The sequence below is a fragment of the Rana temporaria genome, chromosome 4 (genome assembly GCF_905171775.1).
Source record: "Rana temporaria chromosome 4, aRanTem1.1, whole genome shotgun sequence".
Lineage (NCBI taxonomy): Eukaryota > Metazoa > Chordata > Amphibia > Anura > Ranidae > Rana > Rana temporaria.
The window spans coordinates 384,108,245-384,132,451 of record NC_053492.1 but is presented as its reverse complement, the minus strand read 5'-3'; the positions used below and the strand labels follow the sequence as shown (position 1 = coordinate 384,132,451).

The 24,207-nt window shown below is 40.4% G+C and overlaps 1 protein-coding gene across 1 annotated transcript in view; it reads left to right on the top strand.

Annotated features, from left to right (window-relative positions):
- Positions 1 to 23,819, top strand: part of KIF26B (kinesin family member 26B) — a 472,460-nt gene extending 448,641 nt beyond the window's left edge. The window contains exons 13-15 of the mRNA XM_040351064.1: positions 16,525 to 16,727; positions 20,122 to 20,272; positions 22,884 to 23,819. Of these exons, the coding sequence (XP_040206998.1) occupies positions 16,525 to 16,727; positions 20,122 to 20,272; positions 22,884 to 23,032 (503 nt within the window). The 3' untranslated portion in view covers positions 23,033 to 23,819. The remainder of the gene's footprint in view (positions 1 to 16,524; positions 16,728 to 20,121; positions 20,273 to 22,883) is intronic.
- Positions 23,820 to 24,207: the final 388 nt, after the last annotated feature.

Genomic DNA, 24,207 nt, shown 5'->3' with positions numbered 1-24,207 from the left:
CCGACCAGCCGCGGTTGTTATACGGCGGCAGATCGGCTCTGCTGGGCGAGATCACGTAGCTATATGTCATCTCTCCCAGCAGCCAATAGGGGCGCGCACGCGTGCCCCCTGCTCGTCCCTAATCCCGACGCAGGTGCCCGGAAGGCGCGATCGCCGCCGGGCACCCGCGATCGCTCGTTACAGAACCGGGAGCTGTGTGTGTAAACATACAATGTATGAACAGCGATCAGTCATTTCCCCCAGTCAGTCCCACCCCCCTTCAGTTAGAACACACCCAGGGAACATACTTAACCCCTTCCTCGCCCCTTAGTGTTAACCCCTTCCCTGCCAGTGGCATTTTTATAGTAATCAATGCATTTTTATAGCACTGATCGCTATAAAAATGCCAATGGTCCCAAAAATGTGTCCAAAGTGTCCGCCATAATGTCGCAGTACCAAAAAAAAAACGCTGATCGCAGCCATTACTAGTAAAAATAAAATATTAAAGGAGTTCTCTGACCTAAAACTTTTAACCCCCGCTGTGCCCGGGCTGTAAAACTATACAAAATAAACTTTCACTTACCTGCCTACGATCCCCCGTTGTTCCGATATCGCCGTCCCGTTCTCCGGTCCCGGTCTCTTCCGCTTCCTGTGTGTCGGTGACTCATAGTGCGCTCAGCCTATCAGCGGCCGCGACGGGACATTGCTGCGGCCGCTGATAGGCTGAGCGCACTATGAGTCACCGACACACAGGAAGCGGAAGAGACCGGGACCGGAGAACGGGACGGCGATATCGGAACAACGGGGGATCGTAGGCAGGTAAGTGAAAGTTTATTTTGTATAGTTTTACAGCCCGGGCACAGCGGGGGTTAAAAGTTTTAGGTCAGAGAACTCCTTTAATAAAAATGCCATAAAACTATCCCCTATTTTGTAAACGCTATAACTTTTTTGCAAACCAATCAATAAACTCTTATTGCGGTTTTTTTTTACGAAAAATATGTAGAAGAATACGTATCGGCCTAAACTGAGGAAAACATTTTTTTTTTATATATTTTTGGGGATATTTATTACAGCAAAAAGTAAAAAATATTATTTTTTTTCAAAATTGACACTCTATTTTTGTCTATAGCGCAAAAAAAAACAGAGGTGATCAAATACCACCAAAAGAAAGCTGTATTTGTGGGGGAAAAAGCACGCCAATTTTGTTTGGGAGCCACGTTGCACGACCGTGCAATTGTCAGTTAAAGCGATGCAATGCCGAATCGCAAAAAGTGGCCCGGTCATTGACCAGCAATATGGCCCGGGGCTGAAGTGGTTAAAGCATCAACTTCAGTTAATGCAGTTACTCTTGTGGAACTCACTACCTCACACTGTGAAAAGTAATCCACAACCACTGACATTTGCTGCCCAGGTGGTATTGTGGACAGATGCTCCCATGGATAATTTTAAAGTGATTTAGGATTTTGGGCAGACACATGTTCCCATGGGCACTTTTGATGTCATTTGGGGCATAAGCATAATCTTGAAAATTTTATTGTAGGCCCACGTTGGTATACTATTAATGGGAAAAGAAGAGGAACTCACTTCCCAATTATGGCAGAAGGTTTAGAATAAGAAGAGTATCTCACCTCCTCCTCCTGGATTGCATCTGTCTTTATTGAAAGCTCAACTCTATAATGTGCGTAAATATATGTGCTGAATCTCCTTTTTTTTACTCTGGGAGTATTATCTACCTGCATCAGTAAGTGCCCTACTGGCATATTAAATAGGTCTGTAATAATCCCCAGCAAGTTGTTTCTGAACTAAGATGCCACCAAAACCCACAAAGATTACATTAACAATAATGTGGGTTGGTGCAGCTGGATCAAAATAAATCACAGCACAATTAAGTAAACTCTTTAGTTCATTACATTCATGTTGTTCAATGACCCCTCATGGAACTGTCTTGTGAGTTAATTGTCACACAGGCTTACTCACACTTATGTCTGGAATAACTTTGATTTTGCTTTTAAATTTCCTTATTTCTTCTGAGAAATCCTCACTTCCTGTTCTTCTGTCTGTAACTACACACAGTAATGCAAGGCTTTCTCCCTGGTGTGGAAAAAGCCTCTTGAGGGGGAGGGGGCGAGCTGGAGTGTCAAGACACCCACTAACACACAGCTTCTTTCTCTATCTGCAAAGTAGAGAGTGTCCTAACTTGCCTGCTCGCGCCCTCCCCTCTCAAGAGGCTTTCTCCACACCAGGGAGAAAGCCTCGCATTACTGTGTGTAGTTACAGACAGAAGAACAGGACGTGAGGATTTCTCAGAAGAAATAAGGACATTTAAAAGCAAAATCGAAGGATGAGGTAAGTGAAGGAGGACTACACTAAGGTAAGGGAAGCTATTTAGGGGGGAAAAAATCCTTTACAACCCCTTTAACGTAGTGAATACAGTGAAATTGTGCTTGACTTTCATCATCCAATCATGAGAGCAAACAATATTTTTTTTTTAAAGTTACTTGCACAGAGTTGGGTGTTCTTTGAACAGTGAATTTTCACTTAGCTTCGCCTTATTGACTAAGCTATGTGAACATTTGCCTTGTGAAGTGAAAATTTACATTGCAAAATGAACTTGCTCTACTCTTTGGCACATCACCGGTCCCTGAGGTTTAGCAACAGGTGATTTAACATACAATTGAACAAATATGGCACAATTACGACAGCACTCACTGTGTGGGGCAAAACCAAACATGAGCAAGCACGGGGGATCATGTGCAAAACCATAGCATTTAAAAGAGAAAGGCTTTACACTCAATGAGAAAAATTGAAAATTCAAAAGTAATAAAAAGGTTTTCATGGGTTAGTTCCTGTCAGAAAAACAAATTGGTCAAGACCATTTTCAATGCTAGAAAACCCTACTGAAGTGTGTAATTTTCTTGAGTTAATACAATATCAATGCTAAAGTTATTCCAGACATAAGTGTGAGTAAGCCTGTGTGACAATTAACTCACAAGACAGTTCCATGGGGGGTCATTGAACAACATGAATGTAATGAACTAAAGAGTTTACTTAATTGTGCTGTGATTTATTTTGATCCAGCTGCACCAACCCACATTATTGTTAATGTAATCCTTGTGGGTTTTGGTGGCATCTTAGTTCAGAAACAACTTGCTGGGGATTATTACAGACCTATTTAATATGCCAGTAGGGCACTTACTGATGCAGGTAGATAATACTCCCGGAGTAAAAAAAGGAGATTTAGCACACATATTTACGCACATTATAGAGTTGAGTTTTCAATAAAGACAGACGCAATCCAGGAGGAGGAGGAGGTGACATACTCTTCTTATTCTAAACCTTCTGCCAAAATTGGGAAGTGAGTTCCTCTTCTTTTCCCATTAATAGTGAGTGAGTGTAAAGCCTTTCTCTTTTAAATGCAATGGTTTTGCACATGATCCCCCAGCTTGCTCATGTTTGGTTTTGCCCCACACAGTGAGTGCTGTCGTAATTGTGCCATATTTGTACAATTGCATGTTAAATCACCTGTTGCTAAACCTCAGGGACCGGTGATGTGCCAAAGAGTAGAGCAAGTTCATTTTGCAATGTAAATTTGCACTTCACAAGGCAAATGTTCACATAGCTTAGTCAATAAGGTGAAGCTAAGTGAAAATTCACTGTGCAAAGAACACCCAACTCTGTGCAAGTAACTTTTTTTAAAAAAAATGTTTTTGCTCTCATGATTGGATGATGAAAGTCAAGCACAATTTCACTGTATTCACTACGTTAAAGGGGTTGTAAAGGATTTTTTTTCCCTAAATAGCTTCCCTTACCTTAGTGCAGTCCTCCTTCACTTACCTCATCCTTCGATTTTGCTTTTAAATGTCTATTTCTTCTGAGAAATCCTCACTTCCTGTTCTTCTGTCTGTAACTACACACAGTAATGCAAGGCTTTCTCCCTGGTGTTGAAAAAGCCTCTTGAGGGGGAGGGGGCGAGCTGGAGTGTCAGGACACCCACTAACACACAGCTCCTTTCTCTATCTGCAAAGTAGAGAGTGTCCTAACTTGCCTGCTCGCCCCCTCCCCTCTCAAGAGGCTTTCTCCACACCAGGGAGAAAGCCTCGCGAAGGATGAGGTAAGTGAAGGAGGACTGCACTAAGGTAAGGGAAGCTATTTAGGGGAAAAAAATGTACCTTTACAAACCCTTTAAGTGAAAGATCACCAAATGATCGCTTTATGATGATACGATTAAGTGATTTGTTTTACATGTCTTAATAAATCTGATAAAATTGTACTGACTATCATTCAATCATGTGCAAGCACAAATCAATGATAATATCACTGATAATAGTGGTTTGTAAGCGTCATGAAGGAAACATCTGAAAATTAGCCCTTTTTTTACACACATCATGTGTTGTATTAAGTGCCACAGCTCAGCTAAGACTCCCTGTCAGACATCTGCAAGTTTCAGTTATGATTTTGTCACTTTCAATAAAATCAAGCTGATTAGATGTATGAAGAGCAGGCCCCCATAGGTGCGTAGACAACTGTAAGTTCTCCTGCTCTGTTTGAAACCTAGTGAAATATTTGTAATAAACTAGCACTATGATGGCTGCATCACTAACAATATTAGACCTCCGCAAGCATAGTAACAATGAGGCAGATGTATATAAGCTAGTATACAGTATAAGGCATAATCTGGAACTGTTGACCTTGGGCCAGATTCACAAAGAGATACGACGGTGTATCTCCTGATACACCATCGTATCTCTGACTTAGGCCCGTCGTATCTATGCGACTGATTCATAGAATCAGTTACGCATAGATATGCCTAAGATCCGACAGGTGTAACTGTGTTACACCGTCGGATCTTAACTGCAATTTAAAAATGGCCACGGGGGGCGTTCACGCTGATTTACGTTGAGAAATATGTAAATCAGCAAGATACGCTAATTCACGAACGTACGCGGGCCCGACACAGTGTTGTTACGATGTTTACGTAGCGGTTTTCCCGGCGTATACTTACCCCTGCTTCTATGAGGCGCAGCCAATGTTAAGTATAGCCGTCGTTCCCGCGTCTATTTTTTTTTTTACGTCGTTTGCGTACGCCGATTCTCTACCGCGCTGGACGCGAGTTACGCTCACGCCGAAACCAATGACGTCCTAGCGACATCATTGGGAGCAATGCACGATGGGAAAATTTGCGGAAGGCGCATGCGCATTTAAATCGGCGCGGGGACGCGCCTGATTTAAATGCTACACTCCCCCTAGCCGCGGAATTTGAATTCCGCCGGGGGATTTACGATCCGCCGCCGCAAGTTAGGAGGTAAGTGTTTTTTGAATTAGCCACTTGCCTCTCAAACTTGCGGCAGCGGATCTTAAATCACATAGGTCACGCGGATCTAAAGATCCGCTGATCTATGTGAATCTAGCCCCTTGTCTCCATTTGGCAGGAGTGTCAAAGCATGCATCTGTTCTGCTGCGAAACTGAGCCTAAATGCTCCATAGTGGTGGGGTAAAGGGTTGTTGATGTATGGGGCAAATCTTTCCTATGTGCTCCAGTTTGAAGCCAGTGCTACATAGGTGATCTTTGGTAGCTTAATTTTATGACTTAAATATCATGGGATTAATCTCTTTTTGTTTGTGTCGCATTATGTTTTAAGATTAGCCATTGCATTATTTTTAGGAGCACGATTCAGCTATTAATCCCCCACTGTTACATGGGGGTTTATTTACTAAAGGCATATCCACTTTGCACTACAAGTGCACTTGGAAGGGCAGTTACTGTAGATCTGAGGGGGACATGCAAGGAAAATAAAAAACAGCATTTTAGCTTGCACATAATTGGATGATAAAATCAGCAGAGCTTCCCCTCATTTCAGATCTTCCCCTCAGATCTACAGCGACTGTACTTCCCAGTGCAAAGGGGATTTGCCTTTAGTAAATCAACCCTATAGTGTCACAATTTATTTGCATAGACAAAAATATTAATGATTAATCTTATCCCTGCTCCTCTACAGACTGGAATGGGAGTGGGAGATTAATCACTGAATGATCTTTCATTTAGGAGATTCTTGGGCGATGTTTTTCCCATTCAGCTATACCCTATGAGATTAATCTCATGAGAATATCCTAGCAATGGTTCAACAGTCTCCTGCAGAGATTGATTTCTGCACTAGACTTTTTCTGTCTCTAAGATTAAATACTGCCTGTGGAGTCCTAGCCAGATTGACTCTCTATGGTACAAAATGCTAATAATGCTCTTGGAATTGTCTCTATTTTCTGATAAATCAACATATAAAGGACCACTGTTGTGAAAAAAAAAAAAACTTTTTATTTTGATAACTGTATGTGATAATAACTGTATTTGATGTATTCAAATAATAATACTCATTATACTCCTCCTGCCATGTGCTGTGGTTCCTCCTACCACCTCCTATATAATTACAAAACTACAGAACGTGGTGGGGGAGAAGGTATTTAACACACACAGAAGTGCTGATACCTCTAGCGGTTGGAAATTTGGAACACGGCAGAGTTTTAAGTAATAGACTAACTGGAAAGGTATATATCGTCTAATTTAACAGGTTGGCTTAACTTTACTTTGGTTCTTAAAGTTACAGGGTTGTTTTAATATATTACCATAGCAATGTATTTCAAACTACAATAGTACATTTTCAGATATTTAAGCAGTATATTTACTAACTGACACATGAATCCTAGAGGTAACCTATAAAAAGGATGTAATATTTGATCTAAATCTAGATTGTATATGTATTACTACCCTTATTCTGGTGTAAACCCCAGCCATATACAGTATGTATTCCATGTTCTAATTTTTCTGTATTTTTTATGTAACTGTCATGTAAAGTAAAGGAGCTCAGTGACATCACTCTAGAATATATTAGTCTGATAAAAATCTGACTGACCACATGTCTACGCTCTGGATTTAAGGTCATACTTTAAGTGCATCTCTTGTGTGAATGCTTATATCTGTCATTAACAGCTCCTGTAATTGAATTGGTGAAATAAATGAAATGCTGATGCTCTACAGTTATTGATAGAGCCATTTCAATAAAACGGGCGAGGTCAACCCGAGTGCAGACGTGTAGCATGTGCATGCTTGACCTACCACAACAACATCCGCAGGGGATTTTATTTTATTGCAAATGATGATCATCAATCTTTGGTTTGGAAAAGATCATCCAATCTATTTAGGAGAAGGAATAGGACATTTTCATTATCCATAAGATCACTCTGGTCCCCCCATGAGCTGTTTCCTTTATCCCACATAAGTTGACAGTGTGCTAGCGGCAGGATGACACAGCTATTGAAAGATCTAATTGTTTCTTTATGTTTGAGCCTGTGCTTGGAATGCTCTCACGTTTCCTGCACTCTTCTTCTGTTCATTTATGTTTTGCATAGCAGTGTTAACTGTCTACATGGGACTGATAGATGTGATGACAGCTTATCCTGCGCAAGCTTTACTGAGCTGATGCACATAATGAAAAGATGATGGACTTTTTGTCAGTGTCCTATCAAGGCTCAACTTCATCTAAAGTTACTTCTTAAACTTACAGGCTTGCAAGAATCAATGAAATGGTGCCATGCTCACTAACCAGTAGACACCAATCTGATATCAGTATACTTCATTCAGAAAACTGAAAAATAGTTTTGACTGATTTTGTAGGCTGTATTCAGGCATTAGGGTAAAAAGTGAATATCTGCGCGCAGTAATTCAAAATAATGACAAAAATTAATATGTGTTGATATTGAAATTCTAATCAGCAGCTGAACACTATAACCCTGTAATTGGGCACAATGTAATGATGTAGATAATAAAGTGCAGCGCTAAACATGTAATAAAGTAAATCTGTGCAAATATATCATTCAATACAAACATTAAATCAAAATAAAGTGCAATGTGCAAATATATATATATATATATATATATATATATATATATATATATATATATATATATATAATAGGCAAACATATATGTTAATTTTTTTCTCATCCATTGCGGGACACAGAAATTCAGAAACAGTTGGTTTTACTACCACCCAACGGAAAATCAGACACTGGCAAACAGTATAATCATAAGCCAACCTTCTCTACCCAGCATGCTTCTGTTTTTTTGCTGGTGTCCTAGAAGGTTGGATGCCTTTTCTTCAGCTAGCCTTTTTTATCCAAGTCTTTTTTACTTTGTGACATTTATTATCCATGACTTCAACTATCCTGATCAGTGTTTCCTTAGCTTGGATTTGGAGGAATTACCCAGACCCTGCTGATCTAGACATACCAGGCAAGCCTGGAATAGGACCACTGGGCTCTGCATTGGGCTGCTTTTCAGAGCATATATAGTGTTTGTGTACACCTTACCTCACTTTGGGTCTAGTTTCACAACCAACTGTTGCACAACGTGTTCCCTAAGACACACAGATGACAGCCCCACTGTCATGGATGAGTCTATACTCACCTAGTGTTTCTGTGGATGCTTGCATGTATCACCAGAGGGAACTTGCACCTATAATCTTAAATCTGCACCCCTAATGTCAAAAGGTTGTCATCATCTGAGACTTCCTAAACCCCATCGGGGATGGCTGAGTCTTCCCCACGTCCACTCAAAACTTCTTAATTGTATGTTCTTAGCTATTGCATTCTGCCCACAAAGGCTCTAAGCACACTATGATGCAGTCCCCTGCAGAGTCTTGCACAGATCATCCTACGCCCTTACAGTACATCAAACTGGGCCCTTGTAACTTGTACCCATCCCTAAATCAGAGTCCAGCAGTCTGTCTCTTAAAGGACTGTTTTTAGTCACTGGAGTCTCTTGCTTTTGATTCATATTTACAGGGGCTTGTTTAAAACCTTGTTAATGCAGTGCATATTACCCTACATATGTAGAATCAGTGTTTTGCCAGGCCTTTGGCTTTATAGAGCTCCTCCAGCTGCAAATACATTTCCACTACAACTACTATTTGAGAATTTCGTCTATGCAGATTGCAAACAACAGGAAGGGTCCTGGGAGCATGTCAGAATAACTTTTAAATAGGATTTTGTAATTTGTATGTATGTTCTCTCTGTAGGTACACCTGTTATCCATTTTATTTGGGAAAACCTTTAAACCATTAAATTATACTTACCTTTCAAGATTCCAGTGACAGGCAGCTAAAGCCTCTCCTTATGTCCCATTTTATTTGAATGGTCTTGCCCCCTGTTTCATTTTATTTGAATGGTCTTGCCCCCTGTCCCATTTTGGAGATAACTTTATTGTCAGACCATGTCAGGTTGAGTAGATTCCCTCAAGAGGGATTGGTCTACCATTTAGATATGTCCCTGTTTCATGGAGAGGTTGGAGCAAATATCCAAAGCATTGTGCTTTAGTTGTGATGGCTTGTTACAAAATCTAAGCTTAGGTTTTGCATGGGACTAATGTGAATACAGATGGCCAGCACTCTAGCTAAAGGTTGGGATGCTGATGTATACAGGATGTATTTGACTTGATTATCCTTCAAGGGATGTCATCTGCTCTTCACACCATGATTAGTAACTTTCCAGGTGTTATTGGGTTCTATGCACCCTGGACTCCTTGTTCATATCCAAGTGGGGATTTGGCTTCTGGAGTTGCACCTCACGTGGACTGCCATTTCCTCCTTCAGAAGACTCATTTAACCTTGGGTATTGTTGAATTCCTCATGGTACTTGGTATCCCTCAAAATCCATTCTCTCTTGAGGGATCTCCTGACCTACAAGGTCAGCAGGGACCAGTTCCTCTCTCTTTACAAGAACCCGACTTATCATTGTTCTTCAGAGGTAGCCACTGCTTCTTACTTTTAGTTTTCCCTGATTCCCTTTTCCTAGCACCCCTATTATGAGATGCTCATATTATCTTCCATGAGGATAATTAGCTTTTTGGACCCTTGTAGTCACAACCCTTTTAAAGGGCCTCCTATGTATCTATCACTGGTAACTACAGTGCATCCGTAAAGACAAGCATCATGTCTGGAGAAAACCAGACATCGCTCATCACCTGGCCAATAAATCCCTACAGTGAAACATGGTGGTGGCAGCATCATGCTGTGGGGATGTTTTTCAGTGGCAGGATCTGGGAGACTAGTCAGGATTGAGGGAAAGATGAATGCAGCAATGTACAAAGACATCCTTGATGAAAATCTAATCCAGAGTGCTCTGGACCTCAGACTGGGGAGAAGGTTCATCTTCCAACAGGACAATGACCCTAAGCACACAGCCAAGATAACAAAGCAGTGGCTACGGGACAACTCTGTGACTGTCCTTGAGTGTCCCAGCCAGAGCCCAGGCTTGAACCGTATTGAACATTTCAGGAGAGATCTGAAAATGGCTGTGCACCGACACTCCCCATTCAATCTGATGGAGCTTGAGAGGTCCTTCAAAGAAGAATTGGAGTAACTGCCCAAAAATAGGTGTGCCAAGCTTGTAGCTGTCATGGGAGCTAGAACGTGAGATTCCCCAGGGTGCGGAGTCTAAGAGCAAGCAGGTGTTCACCAGAGCCTCTAGTGGTGAGAATGGACTTTGCTGCAGCTGACTCCAGGTCGCAGCCCCTAGGGTCTCCCATCTCACGCTCACGGTAGGCTATAGGAGGATAAGCTAAAGGTTGGGGCGACAAGCAGACAAGGATAAACGGTGAACAAGCCAAAGGTCAAGGGTCACAAGCAGGCGGGGATAGTCGAGAACGCGCCAAAGGTCAGGGTCACAAGCAAGCGGGGATGGTCGGGAACACGCCAAGATCAGTAACATAGACAAACGTAGAGCACACAGCAAGCAGGCAACAGGAAACCAAACACACAATATTGCACGGCAAGGCAGGCTTGGAGAACACAGTGTTAAATAGTGGTTAAATAGTGGTTCATGTTGAGGCTAGGGTGGAGGGAAGATTACTTAACCATGCAGGTGTGAGAAAGCAAGCCCTAAGGCTGATACACAGACAAGGTAAGAGACAGACAGGTCATGAAAGTATTACTGCAAGATCATGACAGTAGCATTATACTCAAAAATACTGAAGGCTGTAATTGGTGCAAAGTTGCTTCAACAAAGTATTGAGCAACAGCTGTGAATATTTAGGTGCATATGATTTTTTTTCCGATTTTTTAAACAAACTTTTTTCAGGTTGTCATTATGGGGTATTGTTTGTAGAATGTTGAGGAAAATAATTAATTTAATCCATTTTGGAATAAGGCTGTAACATAACAAAATGTGGAAAAAGTGAAGCTCTGTGAATACTTTCCGGGTGAACTGTATCAGTCACCAGTTGGCTGTTCTGCTAAAACCCTCTCTAAAAATGTCTATACCTATGTATATTTAGACTCTACATTTCGTCTTCTCTATTAGGGGTCTATAGGGCTTCAGTCATCACTTTCTCTTCTCTTATTGGCTCTCAGCCATTTTCAGCCTTTATTGCTGCAGGCCTGAGGTCAGAGCAAGACAGCCAGATGGTTTCTATGAACCAGGAATTCCCTGGCATAACTCATCAGTGTCTTCAGATGTGTGGGGTGATCTTCTTTACCACCATCCTGGAGGGACCCCACTTGTTGAGGTGCTCTCATACTCAAAGCCAAAGTCTGGTTTCCTAGAACAGATGGTTACCAAAGGGTTTCTCATTTTGAGTAATTTTGAGTTGGACTTGCACTGTCTCCCCTCTCCTCTCATTGGCATCTGGATCTCTTTAGTTTGGTGGCCTCTGCACACTTGAGTGTATTTTATCTTCTGCATGGCAGACATAAATCATTTCTATGGGGTTCTGTGTCCTTCTAGTTTGTCAGCAGGTATAACACCCTCAGTTCTTGCTGAAAGTATCTTATTTTTAGGAGTAGAGTACGTCTTATCCGGCTCCATCGTGTGTATTTAGCTGTATGTCTAAAGTTTGGCTTTAACCACTTAAGGACCCCTTCACGCCAATATACGTCGGCACGGTTGGGCACATCTACGTACCTGTACGTGGCCCTTTAAGCCCAGCCGTGCGGGGCGCGTGCAAGCGACCCGGTCTGAAGCTCCGCGCCCGCGGACCCGATCGCCGCCGGTGTCCCGTGATCGGTCCTCTGGAGCTGAAGAACGGGGAGAGGTGTGTGTAAACGCTCCTTCCCCGTTATTCACAGTGGCACTGTCATTGATCGTATGTTCCCTGATATAGGGAAACACGATCAATGATGTCACAAGTCCAGCCCGCCCCCCTACAGTTAGAAACACATATGATGTCACACTTAACCCCTTCAGCGCCCCCTAGTGGTTAACTCCCAAACTGCAATTGTCATTTTAACAGTAAACAATGCATTTTTATAGCACTTTTTGCTGTGAAAATGACAATGGTCCCAAAAATGTGTCAAAATTGTCCGATGTGTCCGCCATAATGTCGCGGTCACGAAAAAAATCGCTGATCGCCACCATTAGTAGTAAAAAAAAATTATTAATAAAAATGCAATAAAACTATCCCCTATTTTGTAAAAGCTATACATTTTGCGCAAACCAATCGATATATGCTTATTGCGATTTTTTTTATCAAAAATAGGTAGAAAAATACGTATCGGCCTATACTGAGAAAAAAAATGTTTTTTTAGATCTTTTTTGGGGGTATTTATTATAGCAAAAAGTAAAAAATATTGGTTTTTTTTTCAAAATTGTCGCTCTATTTTTGTTTATTGCGCAAAAAATAAAAACGCAGAGGTGATCAAATACCACCAAAAGAAAGCTCTATTTGTGGGGAAAAAAGGACGCCAATTTTGTTTGGGAGTCACATTGCACGACCGCGCAATTGTCAGGTAAAGCGACGCAGTGCCGAATCACAAAAACTGGCCAGGTCCCTTACCTGCATAATGGTCCGGGTCTTAAGTGGTTAAAGGTATATTAGAAGTCATAATGCACCCAGTGCTATACAGTAGAAATTAGAAGTTCTACGCTTTCCTGTGGTTGTGGAACATCCTTGTAGCCTGTAATATTCTCAGAACTGACTTCTGTGGTTATTTTATTCTAGTAATCGGATGTTCAGGATTTCATAAATGTTAGACCTTTGTGAGCCATGCATTGTCCAGTTTAATCTATTGAGGAAAACATTTTTCTGACTGTGTCATGTGACAGCTAATTTTATTGTTGCCATCCTATTTTATGGCTCTGCATGTGTTCAGTTGGCATTGCATCCGTTTGAATAATATCACTTTTCAAGCACTTTAAAACGCAGCCAGTAATTTATATTGGCCCCCCACGTGTAACAGTCAGTGGTGGCTCATGTTTCTTCTCTGCGAGGAGACAAGTTCTGTCTTGTTATGTGGCATTATACCAAACACTGTTTCATTGTTACCTGTGTCTCTCTAGCTAAGCTTATCAATTGTTTGTCATGTAAACCACAAACATCAGGGAGTGATGAGAGGAATCCAAAAGGAATTCACAAATAGGGAACTGATTCAATCTTTCAGCTAAGTAATGCTGATCATGTCAGTCACAGTGTCATAAAAATATACTTTAGGAGTCTTCCCACTTAGTACAGCCACAAGACGTGGGGAGCTCTTGTTTCCTTGTGCTTTGTCTTGTCATTTCTTGCTTTGTTGAGTTTTTGGGCTCAGAAATATCGTTAGTATTTTTCTGCACAGTTTATTTAATGCCTAATCAGTATTTTAAAGGGAACAAAAAAAACAGAATAGAATAAAGTATATATTTTTTAAATATATGTCAATATCTAGTATAGGATATTTTGTTCCAAGAGTTTAGACTAGTTTAGCAAACACAGCATTCAAGCTCTGCCATAAGTAAAGTTACAAAGGCAACAAAGTAAACTAATAATACAAGTTTAATTGGTTCATTACCATTGATTGATCAAATTTAAAATGCAATGAATGAAATAGTTGTTCATTTGTAAATAAATGAGGGTAATATTGATTGTACTATAGCCTGCAGATTGCAATGTTCCTGCAGAAATGAAAGAAAAGCATTCTGACTTTAATAAGTAAAAATTTTAATTTAATGTAATGAGCATTAAATGAATGGAAGCTATTTGCATTGATATGAGATATGTGACCTACATTTAATTTGTGTTGGTGGGTTGAAATCTTTTGATAGTACTCAATTCATGTGTAAAAAAAAATTCTTAAATAAGAACATATATTGTAAGCAGGTGCTCAAAATATTTAGTCCTGAGCTACTAGCCAGGTCTTAAGAGTTACTTGACACCAGTTGCCCGACCCAATCTCTACCCTGCCCTGCCCCTAAACGTGCCCTTGTAAATTATCTCATGAGATTACACTGTTAAATATTGTATGCAGAATTAAGTTACAAAAATAAATATTAACAACTTTAACAATATTAACATGAAACATATTTCATTGATCTGACTGATAAAATAAGGATAACACATAATACTATAGGCACTGTACACATTATTACTGCCTTGTTGAGTAAATATTTTAATGCTATATTAAATATAGAATTAAAAAAATTAAAACCGATAAATAACATTTTCACTGAGTTAGGATGCAGAGGGACTTACAGCGGAGCACAGCACTGGACAGGGGAGCGGGAGCTGGTGATTGGTTGCTAGGTGGTCATAGCAACCAATTACAGATTGGTAATAGGAAAAGTCATCTTTGGCAGCGCCTACCTATCCCCCCCACCCTGCCCCTCCTCATCTAGTTCTTTGCCAACTCCCGCTATATGCCAGGCCCTGCTAAGAGAGTCACAGGGGGAGGAAGCTGGGAGAAGAATCCAGTCCCATGCCACCCCGCCTACCGGCGACGTCCACCCCCTTGCGTCTACACCCTCACCCTCAGCTTATTTACACTCAGCTAATGTGGACAGGCGAGTGGAAATTTAGAGGGCTGGTGTCAATTTACATGCAGCTTGAGCATGTAGTGGGGTTGATTTACTAAAGGCCTTTTTACACCAGCCCATATGCCAGAATGTGTCCACACCTTTGTATTTTGTGTAGGGGCAGTACAATGTGTTTTCTTTTATTCTCTCTTTTTAAAAACAAATATATTAAAGTATCACAAAATGACACCTCATCTAACTCTATGACATGCAGTGAGATGTAGTGCATTGTGTAAGAATACAGCATGCTTGCATTTTTATGCAACGCACTGCAACCCACTTTAACACAGAGTTATGAGACTGTTCACTACTCAAAGTTAATGTTCACTGAGCTTATTAAAAAAGGTAAAGCTTAATGTTTGCTTTCTACTTGGACCCAGAGGAAGGGGTAGATCTATGAAAACTTGTCATAGAAAAATTATCTGTCAGTGCAAATAAAATAGAATAGCAGATAGTATTCAAGTGTGTTATGGGAATAGGCAAATGATTAGTTCACAAAAGGAAAATAACACTACTAGTCATGGGCGTCCGCTGAATTTTTTTCAGGGGGGGGGGGCGCCTCGGCAGCGGCGATACACGTGTCACATTTAACCCTTTCTTTGACCGCTAGTGGGGGTTAAAAGCAACTTATTGTTATATTCTAATCAGTAGATTTGCAGAATGGGTATTGTGTATTCAATTTCCATTTTTTATGCAATTCATTTATAATATTTCAACATATATGGTATTATTTTGGAGAATATTTTTATATTTATAGATTTATTGCACTGGGATTGTGTATTCAATTATCACTTTTTTTATATAATTTATTTAAAATATGTTTCTGCACATGGTTAAAGGGTAGTGCAACACCATTAATCTTTATATATTAAGTTGTGGAATGTGGGAACACATTTGATGGTGAGCAGCAACTTGAAGTATTTATAATATTAGGAGTTGGTGGCAGTGCAGTAGTGCCATGTACACAGTGCACAGTACACGGTGCCATGAGTAGAATGCATGGGCATGTTGCTTTCTTTATCCTTACCTTCCCTGTTTCATGCCCAAGATCACACTTTCTTCACTCCTGCACTCAGCGTCCTCTGAGCCAGCAGCATCATCCTCACCTCACCACACACAAATGAGACCCGTGCATAGCTCTTCCTAGCCTCAGCCCCCGCCCAGCAGGAGGGACATATGGAAATACAATATCTTTCCATACAGTGCCCCACCGCTGAAGCAGATTTTCCCAGGCCACACTCCCTATATGGGAGGGGTTAGCAAGGGAGCGTCTGAAAAGTTCAGTATACTGTTTAGTCAGCACTGCGAGTGCAGTATGAAGCTTCTCAGCCACAACAATTCAACACCTTCTTACGATTCCAGGGGGGGTCAATTGACCCCCCTTGCCCTATGGAGCGGATGACTATGCTACTAGTTCAGCTCACAGGAAGTGACAAGAATACTGCATTTCAACAAGACCAACAGGTATTTCCTGTACTTGCTGAAAATATTCTTCGCCTGAAAAAGAAAATTATTGCAGCCACCACAAGGACTGGTAGGCAGCAATATATTCAGTTTTTGTTCTGGGATTTGGTTATCCTTCAACCATTCTGCTGCTAGTGCTAACCAACTTGCTCACATGCTCTCAAACTATATAAAACTTTTTTCTAGGTTATTCGTTTTAGTAAAAATATCTGCAGATGATGCAAGCAATCGGTTGAAAAAATAGTAATTGATTATTTTCCTCCATAATAGGATCTCAGAGGCGTCGACTTATTCCAGCATTATCGCTTGATGCCACCTCTCCGGTTAGAAAACCAGCCAACAGCCCCGGAGTGCGCTGGGTAGATGGTCCTTTATGTAATGGTCAGCGGGGCCTGGGAGAACCATTTGAAATAAAGGTGTACGAAATAGATGATGTAGAGAGGCTCCAGCGGCGCCGTGGTGAAGACTGCAAGGTACATTTTTTTTATTAATTAAAGGAGAATCTGGGAAAATGTATACATTGGAGGGGGATACATTTATGCTCTAATGCCTAGTACACACGTACGGGATTCCCGGCGGTAAAAAGTCCACCGGGAATCCCGAGGGGAAAATCGAGAACCTGCTCGGTAACTTTCCCCCTGTACACATGAGAGATTTTCCCGTCGGGAAAACTGCGGTGAGAGCTTTGGCTGGGAATCCCAGCCGTGTGTATGCTCCATCGCAGTTTTTCCCTTAGCAAAATTGCCAGGAAAAAGATCGCTGGGAATCCCGGCAGGAAAAAAGAGAACACGTTCTCTTTTTTTCCCCTGCAGTTTTCCTGTCGGAAAAACTACGATGGGGCATAATCATGGCCGGGATTCCCGGCCAAAAGCTCTCATGGCAGTTTTCCTGCCGGGAAAACCGGTCATGTGTACGAGGCATAAGTCTATACTGTATAAGTATACTGTTTGAAATGTCCTTTGGTGAAATCCCCAACTTTTACATCTACAACATCCTCTCCGTCAATTTACATGTATTAGATTTTCCAATCAGGAGGATTGTTACTAAACAGCAAAAATGGTGCCAGGCTGGAACTACTGTACATGTAACACTTTCAGAATGGAATATTGCACACCCAATAACATAGTTATGTGTTAGATTAACACTTCCATCCCTAAACACTACCTAAATACATTTCATAATGCTAAAAAAAAGGGGGAAGCCTTTAGGAAGATAAAGCTGACAATCAATACTGTTGTACAACTACTGATGGTAGTTGTACCATCCATAACAGGAATTTTCCAGCAATATTATATTCTTCTATGCAGCAGTTACTGTTTTATCACACAAGAATGAGTTGCAATGAAACACTAGTAACAGTGACTAAATAACAAATACAATTCCACCACCATCTGCTTGTAGTAAGTCATTAGGCTACAAGTGCTTTCTTGTCAGCAATACACTGGTATGTGTAAAGATACAATATTTGCTCTAAAGGTAAATAATTTGTGTTGGTGCTGTTCTGTGCCAGAACTTTGCAGATATATATTTAACATAGTGATATGCAGGGTGAGTACAGTTTTACAATGTACCAGTATTGAGAATACCAACAGATATAGGAAACATGTTACTTTATGTTATTAGTGAACTTCTGTTTATTCAAACCCCCTTTACTAGAGGACAGATTTTCTTTAAAGCGTATCTAAACATAAAAATAGAAATTAAATATACCAAAGGCCGTAGATGTGGTGGCTGTATTAGCAAATCTTCACTTTTTTTAGTTCAGTTCACCGTTAAGGGCTGTGCTGTATATGCCTGGATTTACACATGATCATGCTCTTTCCATTTTAGCAAATCTGCTTACTAGGAAAGTGAAAAATGTGTGTTACGCACACAAATTTTCAAGTAAGGTATATTGGGGCCTAAAACACGGGATCACTCCCCAAAGCAGCTCCTCTACTTTTTCTGAGCGTTCAACGACATCACATCGCTCAGATGTGCTTGGGCACAATATAGTAACGTGTTTATTTGGTTTTCAGTATCAACACGCTTCTGGAAAGGTGCTTCAAATCGCTCAGGCATGAAAAGGGGTTAAAATATGTTTTTTAACATAATATTTCCATCAAGTAATTATTGCTCCATTTTCAATAATTTTGGCATTGAGTCTCTTGCTATCAAGTGATGAGTCTCTTGCTGTGAAGTTATGAAAAATTTGATGCATATTTGTGTGCTACGGCTAAAGTAAATGCTTAGTAGCATTAGATTAAAGTTTATGTAAACCCTCACTTTGAAAAACAACCCATTCAGTTTAAAATAGAAATGAAAGGCAAAACATTTGTGTAAACATATAAAAAAATTATAAATACATGTTTTCCCTTTTTTATAAGTAATCACATACCCTCTGTTCTCAACTGCATAGGTAGTTTAGAGTACTGGTGGGGGAGAAGCAGCAGTACACTGATCTTCACATTGAATAGCTGTGCAGTGGAGCCATGTGAGCGTTGGAGGAGAGTACACTGAGTTTCCAGCACCGCTAGAGAAATTACCATACTTTGCTCTCATGCCTAGTGTAGTCAGTTTTTAAAAGGAAAGCAGTAGGACTGGCAGGAACACCGGGTATTTCTCGCAAAGGAAGCAATACAAAGAGAACAGCATAGTTTATAGTTCTTCATACAAGTGTATGGTACAACAGTCACATATCAGGAAAATGTTGGGGTTACATATTATTTAATTTCTTATTTGCAACAAGATAATACATTTTTCGCTAGATAACTATTTGTTGCCTATGTACACTAGGCAGGATTTATAGTGTTGTAACCATACACTAGAATGCTATTTTGATGTACAAAAGTGACAGATGATGCATCTTCCCGTACATATGATTTAATTTCTATCTTCCTCTCTAGTCTAAGATTTCTAATATGATTATATTGGGCACATTGTTAAAGTGTCTCTTCTTTGTAGAAATAAGGGTAGGACTTATTGTATACCTGTATATTTTCCATAATATATTTTCTTTCTCGTTCATTTATGGACTCAGGATTCAGAGACAATTGGGTTATACTGTCGCCTATAGGAGGATTTGGACATTGGCAAATAAAAAACAGTGACCAGCTTGGTATAACCACCCCCAGCAGTGCAGTGTTTTGCTAGTGTCCTAGGTGGATGAATGTTTTTTTTTACTGAAATCGGCTGTTCCCAAAAAGTTATCCAGGAGTATCTCATCTCAATAAAGCATTGAAAATTCCTGTAGAGGATGTGCCAGTATTTAACAATTCCGCTCTCTCCAAAATATTGTCATCTCTGTCAGGCCCTGCATTGCTATCTGCCATGTCCATGAAGTTAGTCTATCATGCATTAGAACAATGGATTAAACCTCATTAGAAGAGATCCAGCTTTCCTCCACACTGATCTTCTATTTGTAATGTATTTACGAGTTCATGCCAACAGCCTTGCATTACTGTGTAATTGGCCTACTGAATGTCTCCCTTCTTGTTTCCTGTATGAGTCTCTTGTCAGTTAAGATGTGGAGAACTCCTTGATTGAAATGTTGTGCTGCAGAACACCCCCCCAATCCCAACACCCAGGCCAAGCCCAGAGCCTAGATTTTTGTACCCGCTGTAAAACCCTTTTCTTGAAAGTTTATTGAGAGACAGGCCCTAAACCTCTGTGTTTATGCTCTTGGTCTCAGCATTGCTTTTTAGAAAACTGAGGCATGCTAGAAATTGAAGGAGCTATACCAGGCTGGTCACTTTTTTGTTCACCAGTGTCAAAATCCTCCTGTCTCTGAATCCGTTGTCCCTTAATAAACTTCCAAGAAAATTATTTTTAGGCAAGTACAAAACTTTAATTTTTAAGAGCAATGTTTTTTTTTTTTTTTCCTGTTAGATGGTTGCAAGATGTAGTTCAAAGCTCAAGATCTTAGAACACCGCCAACAGAGAATCGCAGAGGTCAAGGCGAAATACGAGTGGCTTATGAAGGAACTGGAGACCACAAAACAATACCTGATGCTGGATCCTAATAAATGGCTCAGTGAATGTAAGAACATTTAATTTTTTATATAATTGTTTATATAATTGTTTCAATAACTATGACTCTAGCAGTTTGGATAGATAGAGATACTGAGCTAGATTCATAGAGGTCGGTGCTTCTTTTGGCCGGCGTAGCGCATCTCAAAACAGTGAGCCCAGAACCGTATTCTCAAAGATCCCGCGCCGTACGTTGCGCCGGCGTAGTGTAAATAGGCCGGCGTAAGGCTGCCTAATTCAAAATAGGCAGGTAGGGGGCATGCCTCATTTAAATTAGCCGTGACCCCATGTAAATGAATGGGCGTTCTTACGGCGCATGCGCGTGCATGCTCAGAATCACGTTGCAAATACTCCCTAAGAAACGTCGGCTCAATGCTTTCGACGTAAACGTAACCTACGCACAGCCCCATTCACGTACCACTTACGTAAACAACGTAAAATTCGACGGCTGTTCCGACATCCATACCTTAACATTGGCAGCGCCTCATATAGCAGGGATAACTTTACGCCGGACGTAAGCCTTACGTAAACGGCGTAGCGGGCGCAAGTACGTTCGTGAATTGGCGTATCTAGGTCATTTACATATTCTACGCGTAAATCTACGGAAGCGCCCCCTAGCGGCCAGCGTAAATATGCACCCTAGATACGATGGCGTACTAAGACTTACGTCGGTCGGAGGAAGCAGAAATTCAGTCGTATCTAGCTCCATGAATAGCAAGCATAGATACGGCAGCGTATCTTTCAACTTACGCGGCGTATCAATAGATACGCCGATGTAAAGTCTACGTGAATCTAGCCCATTGTATTTATGGAGAACATGAAAACAACATGATTGGCATTAGAAGCTCAAAGAGTGCCTCCAGGTAAATCAATTAATAACAAAACAAGGCAAAGCTTCCAGATTTTCAGGGAATCGTTAAGTACTTAATAGCACGCATTTATAACTATAGGCTGTATTCCTCATAATTCAACATAAAAACAAATATTTGCATGTACATTTTTTGTGATATCCCGCTGTTGCACAAGTGGTGAAGTGTAGGTAATAAATATTTACCTTGCATTAGGCAGATGGGATCAGAAGCCAATGGTTCATTCAGTTGCTTCTTTTAGTTGTGAAGTGCAAACGACCCTTTAGCAAAGCAAAATATAGCAGTGTATGTATAGCCCAAACAATTTTTTTGTTTTGGATAGAGTAAGGAAAGAATAAAACCCCTATAATTAAATTTTTTGCTGTCTGTCCTTTTGAGGATATTTCTCTTCACTTCCTGTCCCAGAGATGCAGCAGAATGTGAGAGGAAACCTGTACAAGTGAAGCAAATTCCCTTCCTGTCACAAGAACAGGTGTCCTAATAGGATAACTTCACCACCCCTCTTGCACTAGACATTTTGGGCCAGATTCACGTAGAATCGCCCTACGCTGCGGCGGCGTAACGTATTACATTTACGTTACACCGCCGCAAGTTTTCAGCGTAAGTGCTTGATTTACAAAGCACTTGCCTGTAAACTTGCGGCAGCGTAGCGTAAATCCGCCCGGCGCAAGCCCGCCTAATTCAAATGGGGCGGGGACCATTTAAATTAGGCGCGTTCCCACGCCGAACGTACTGCGCATGCTCCGTCTCTAAAATTTCCCGACGTGCATTGCGCTAAATGACGTCGCAAGGACGTCATTGGTTTCGACGTTAACGTAAATGGCGTCCAGCGCCATTCACGGATGACTTACGCAAACGAGGTCAAATTTTGACGCGGGAACAACGGCCATACTTAACATTGGCTAGACCACCTAGAGGGCAGCTTTAGTTTTACGCGGCGTATTTCTACGGAAACAACGTAAATTTACAGCGATGGGCAAAGCGGACGTTCGTGAATCGGCGTAACTAGTCATTCGCATATTCTACGCCGATCGCAATATAATCACCACCTAGCGGCCGGCCTAGAATTGCAGGCCTTGCATAGATAGCCCTAAGTTCCGACAGGTGTAAGTGACTTACACCGTCGGATCTTAGGGCTATCTATGCGTAACCTGATTCTATGAATCAATCGCATAGATACGACAATCGTATCTCAGAGATACGACGGCGTATCAGGAGATACGCCGTCGTATCTCTTTTGTGAATCTGGCCCTTTGTATTTTCTAACTTTCTTTCTAGCCAATAATGGTCACTGAACCACAAATACAGAGCGTGAATCCCCCCCCCCCCCAGTGGCAATACAGATAGCAAATAACAGGGGTTCTATTTTTATTCTTCTTTATATAAAATAAAAAAAGTTTTGCCTATAGATACAGTTTAAAATTATGTAATGCACCCTTGGGTCACACTGGTGGTAAAACAGGAATAAATATATTTTTAGCCTTCATCATTCAGATTGATATTTACTAATGATGAGGATTAAAAATGTATTCTTAGTAGATACCTATATGTGGATAAATCAGTACAGTTTTGTGTACATAATTCATTCTCAGATTGCTGATACCTCTGGCCATTCTTGCCTTGGACCCTTTATGGTCTTTGTTTTCAATAATTGACCAATAATACGTTTCCTCTATAAAATATATTTTTTGAAGTCAACAAATCAAGTACATGTTTGTTGTTTTTTTAACACACACTTTTTTTTTTGTTCAGTTGATTTGGAACAAACCTATGAAGTGGACTCCATAGAATATTTAGAGGCACTGGAATGTGTGACAGAACGTTTGGAAAACAGAGTCAACTTCTGCAAAGCTCATCTCATGATGATCACCTGTTTTGATATTACTTCAAGACGCCGGTAAAACTGGATGGTAGAACTGAAGTTAAAAAATAAATGCAATTAAAGAAACTTGTCCCATAATTATTTTCACCCTTCCAAAACACCCAAAGACTTTGGAATACAAGACTTCAGGTGGACAATGTCATGTTGAAATTTGACGGAGAATGTGTAAAGAGGGGTCAAGAAGGAGTTTTTGGTGAGGCTGAGCACATTCGCAAATGTTTTTGGTTTTTTTTTTAATAAAAAGTTAAGGACAAGTAGAACATTGAAGAGAGCACTTTGAGAAACTTTAAAGGTTAATTTTTGTATATAAGGACTGGTAGCAAAACTAAACTTTTCCTCGGAGCAGTGGAGTATGAAGAAAGAAGGACCTTCAGAAGTACTGTACAAAGGAGAAGAATCCAGTGAGACTAAGTGCCTTTTAAATCTTTAATATCCAAACATTTATGTTCATATTTTCTTGTGTACAGATGGTGCTAGTCACAGAAAAGAAAAAAAAATCTGAAAAACAAATTTTTTAGGTGTATTTGCAGCTTGTTCTCCCCATTGTGTATTATCTGAACTTCGACTTGCTGTTTTAAGTACTTGTGTTTGTTGCAATGTTTTCTGATCAGTATAGCTTATGACTACGCGTGAACTGTCTGTTAAACATGTGGACTCTCAATGCAAATGATTCACATGGTCAATACCTGGTAAAGATTTGTGTCACAGTTACAGATGATATACAGCTTGTATATGCATGTTTAGGTATACAGTATTAAATGTATGATGGGCACAGCTCTATACAGTATTAAAGAAAAGAAAAGTTTGTCAGTCTTGTTTTTCTTTATTCATTTATAAATAACTGTATTGGGTATCTAGTTGCAGAATTTAAATCTTCTAAAATTCAGGGCACAATAATAACGATTAAAGCATGTAACTAAAAAGGATAAATATGCATTGTGAAACTAAGAAAAAGTAGTCTGGACTTTAAAGGGAAGCTATAATGATTTCATTTAACTTTAATTGTTCGAAGTTGATGAGTTTTTAATACATGTTTAATCTGTAATAAAGGATTCTCAGAGCTTTATGCTATAGCAAACAAGACAGAGTAGCAAAAACTGGCACCCTTTTTAGGCTGGTCTGTCTGATTTGAAATTTTGACTGAAACAGTCACTACTATAAGACACTTCTATGACTAAGTTGAAATATTTGATA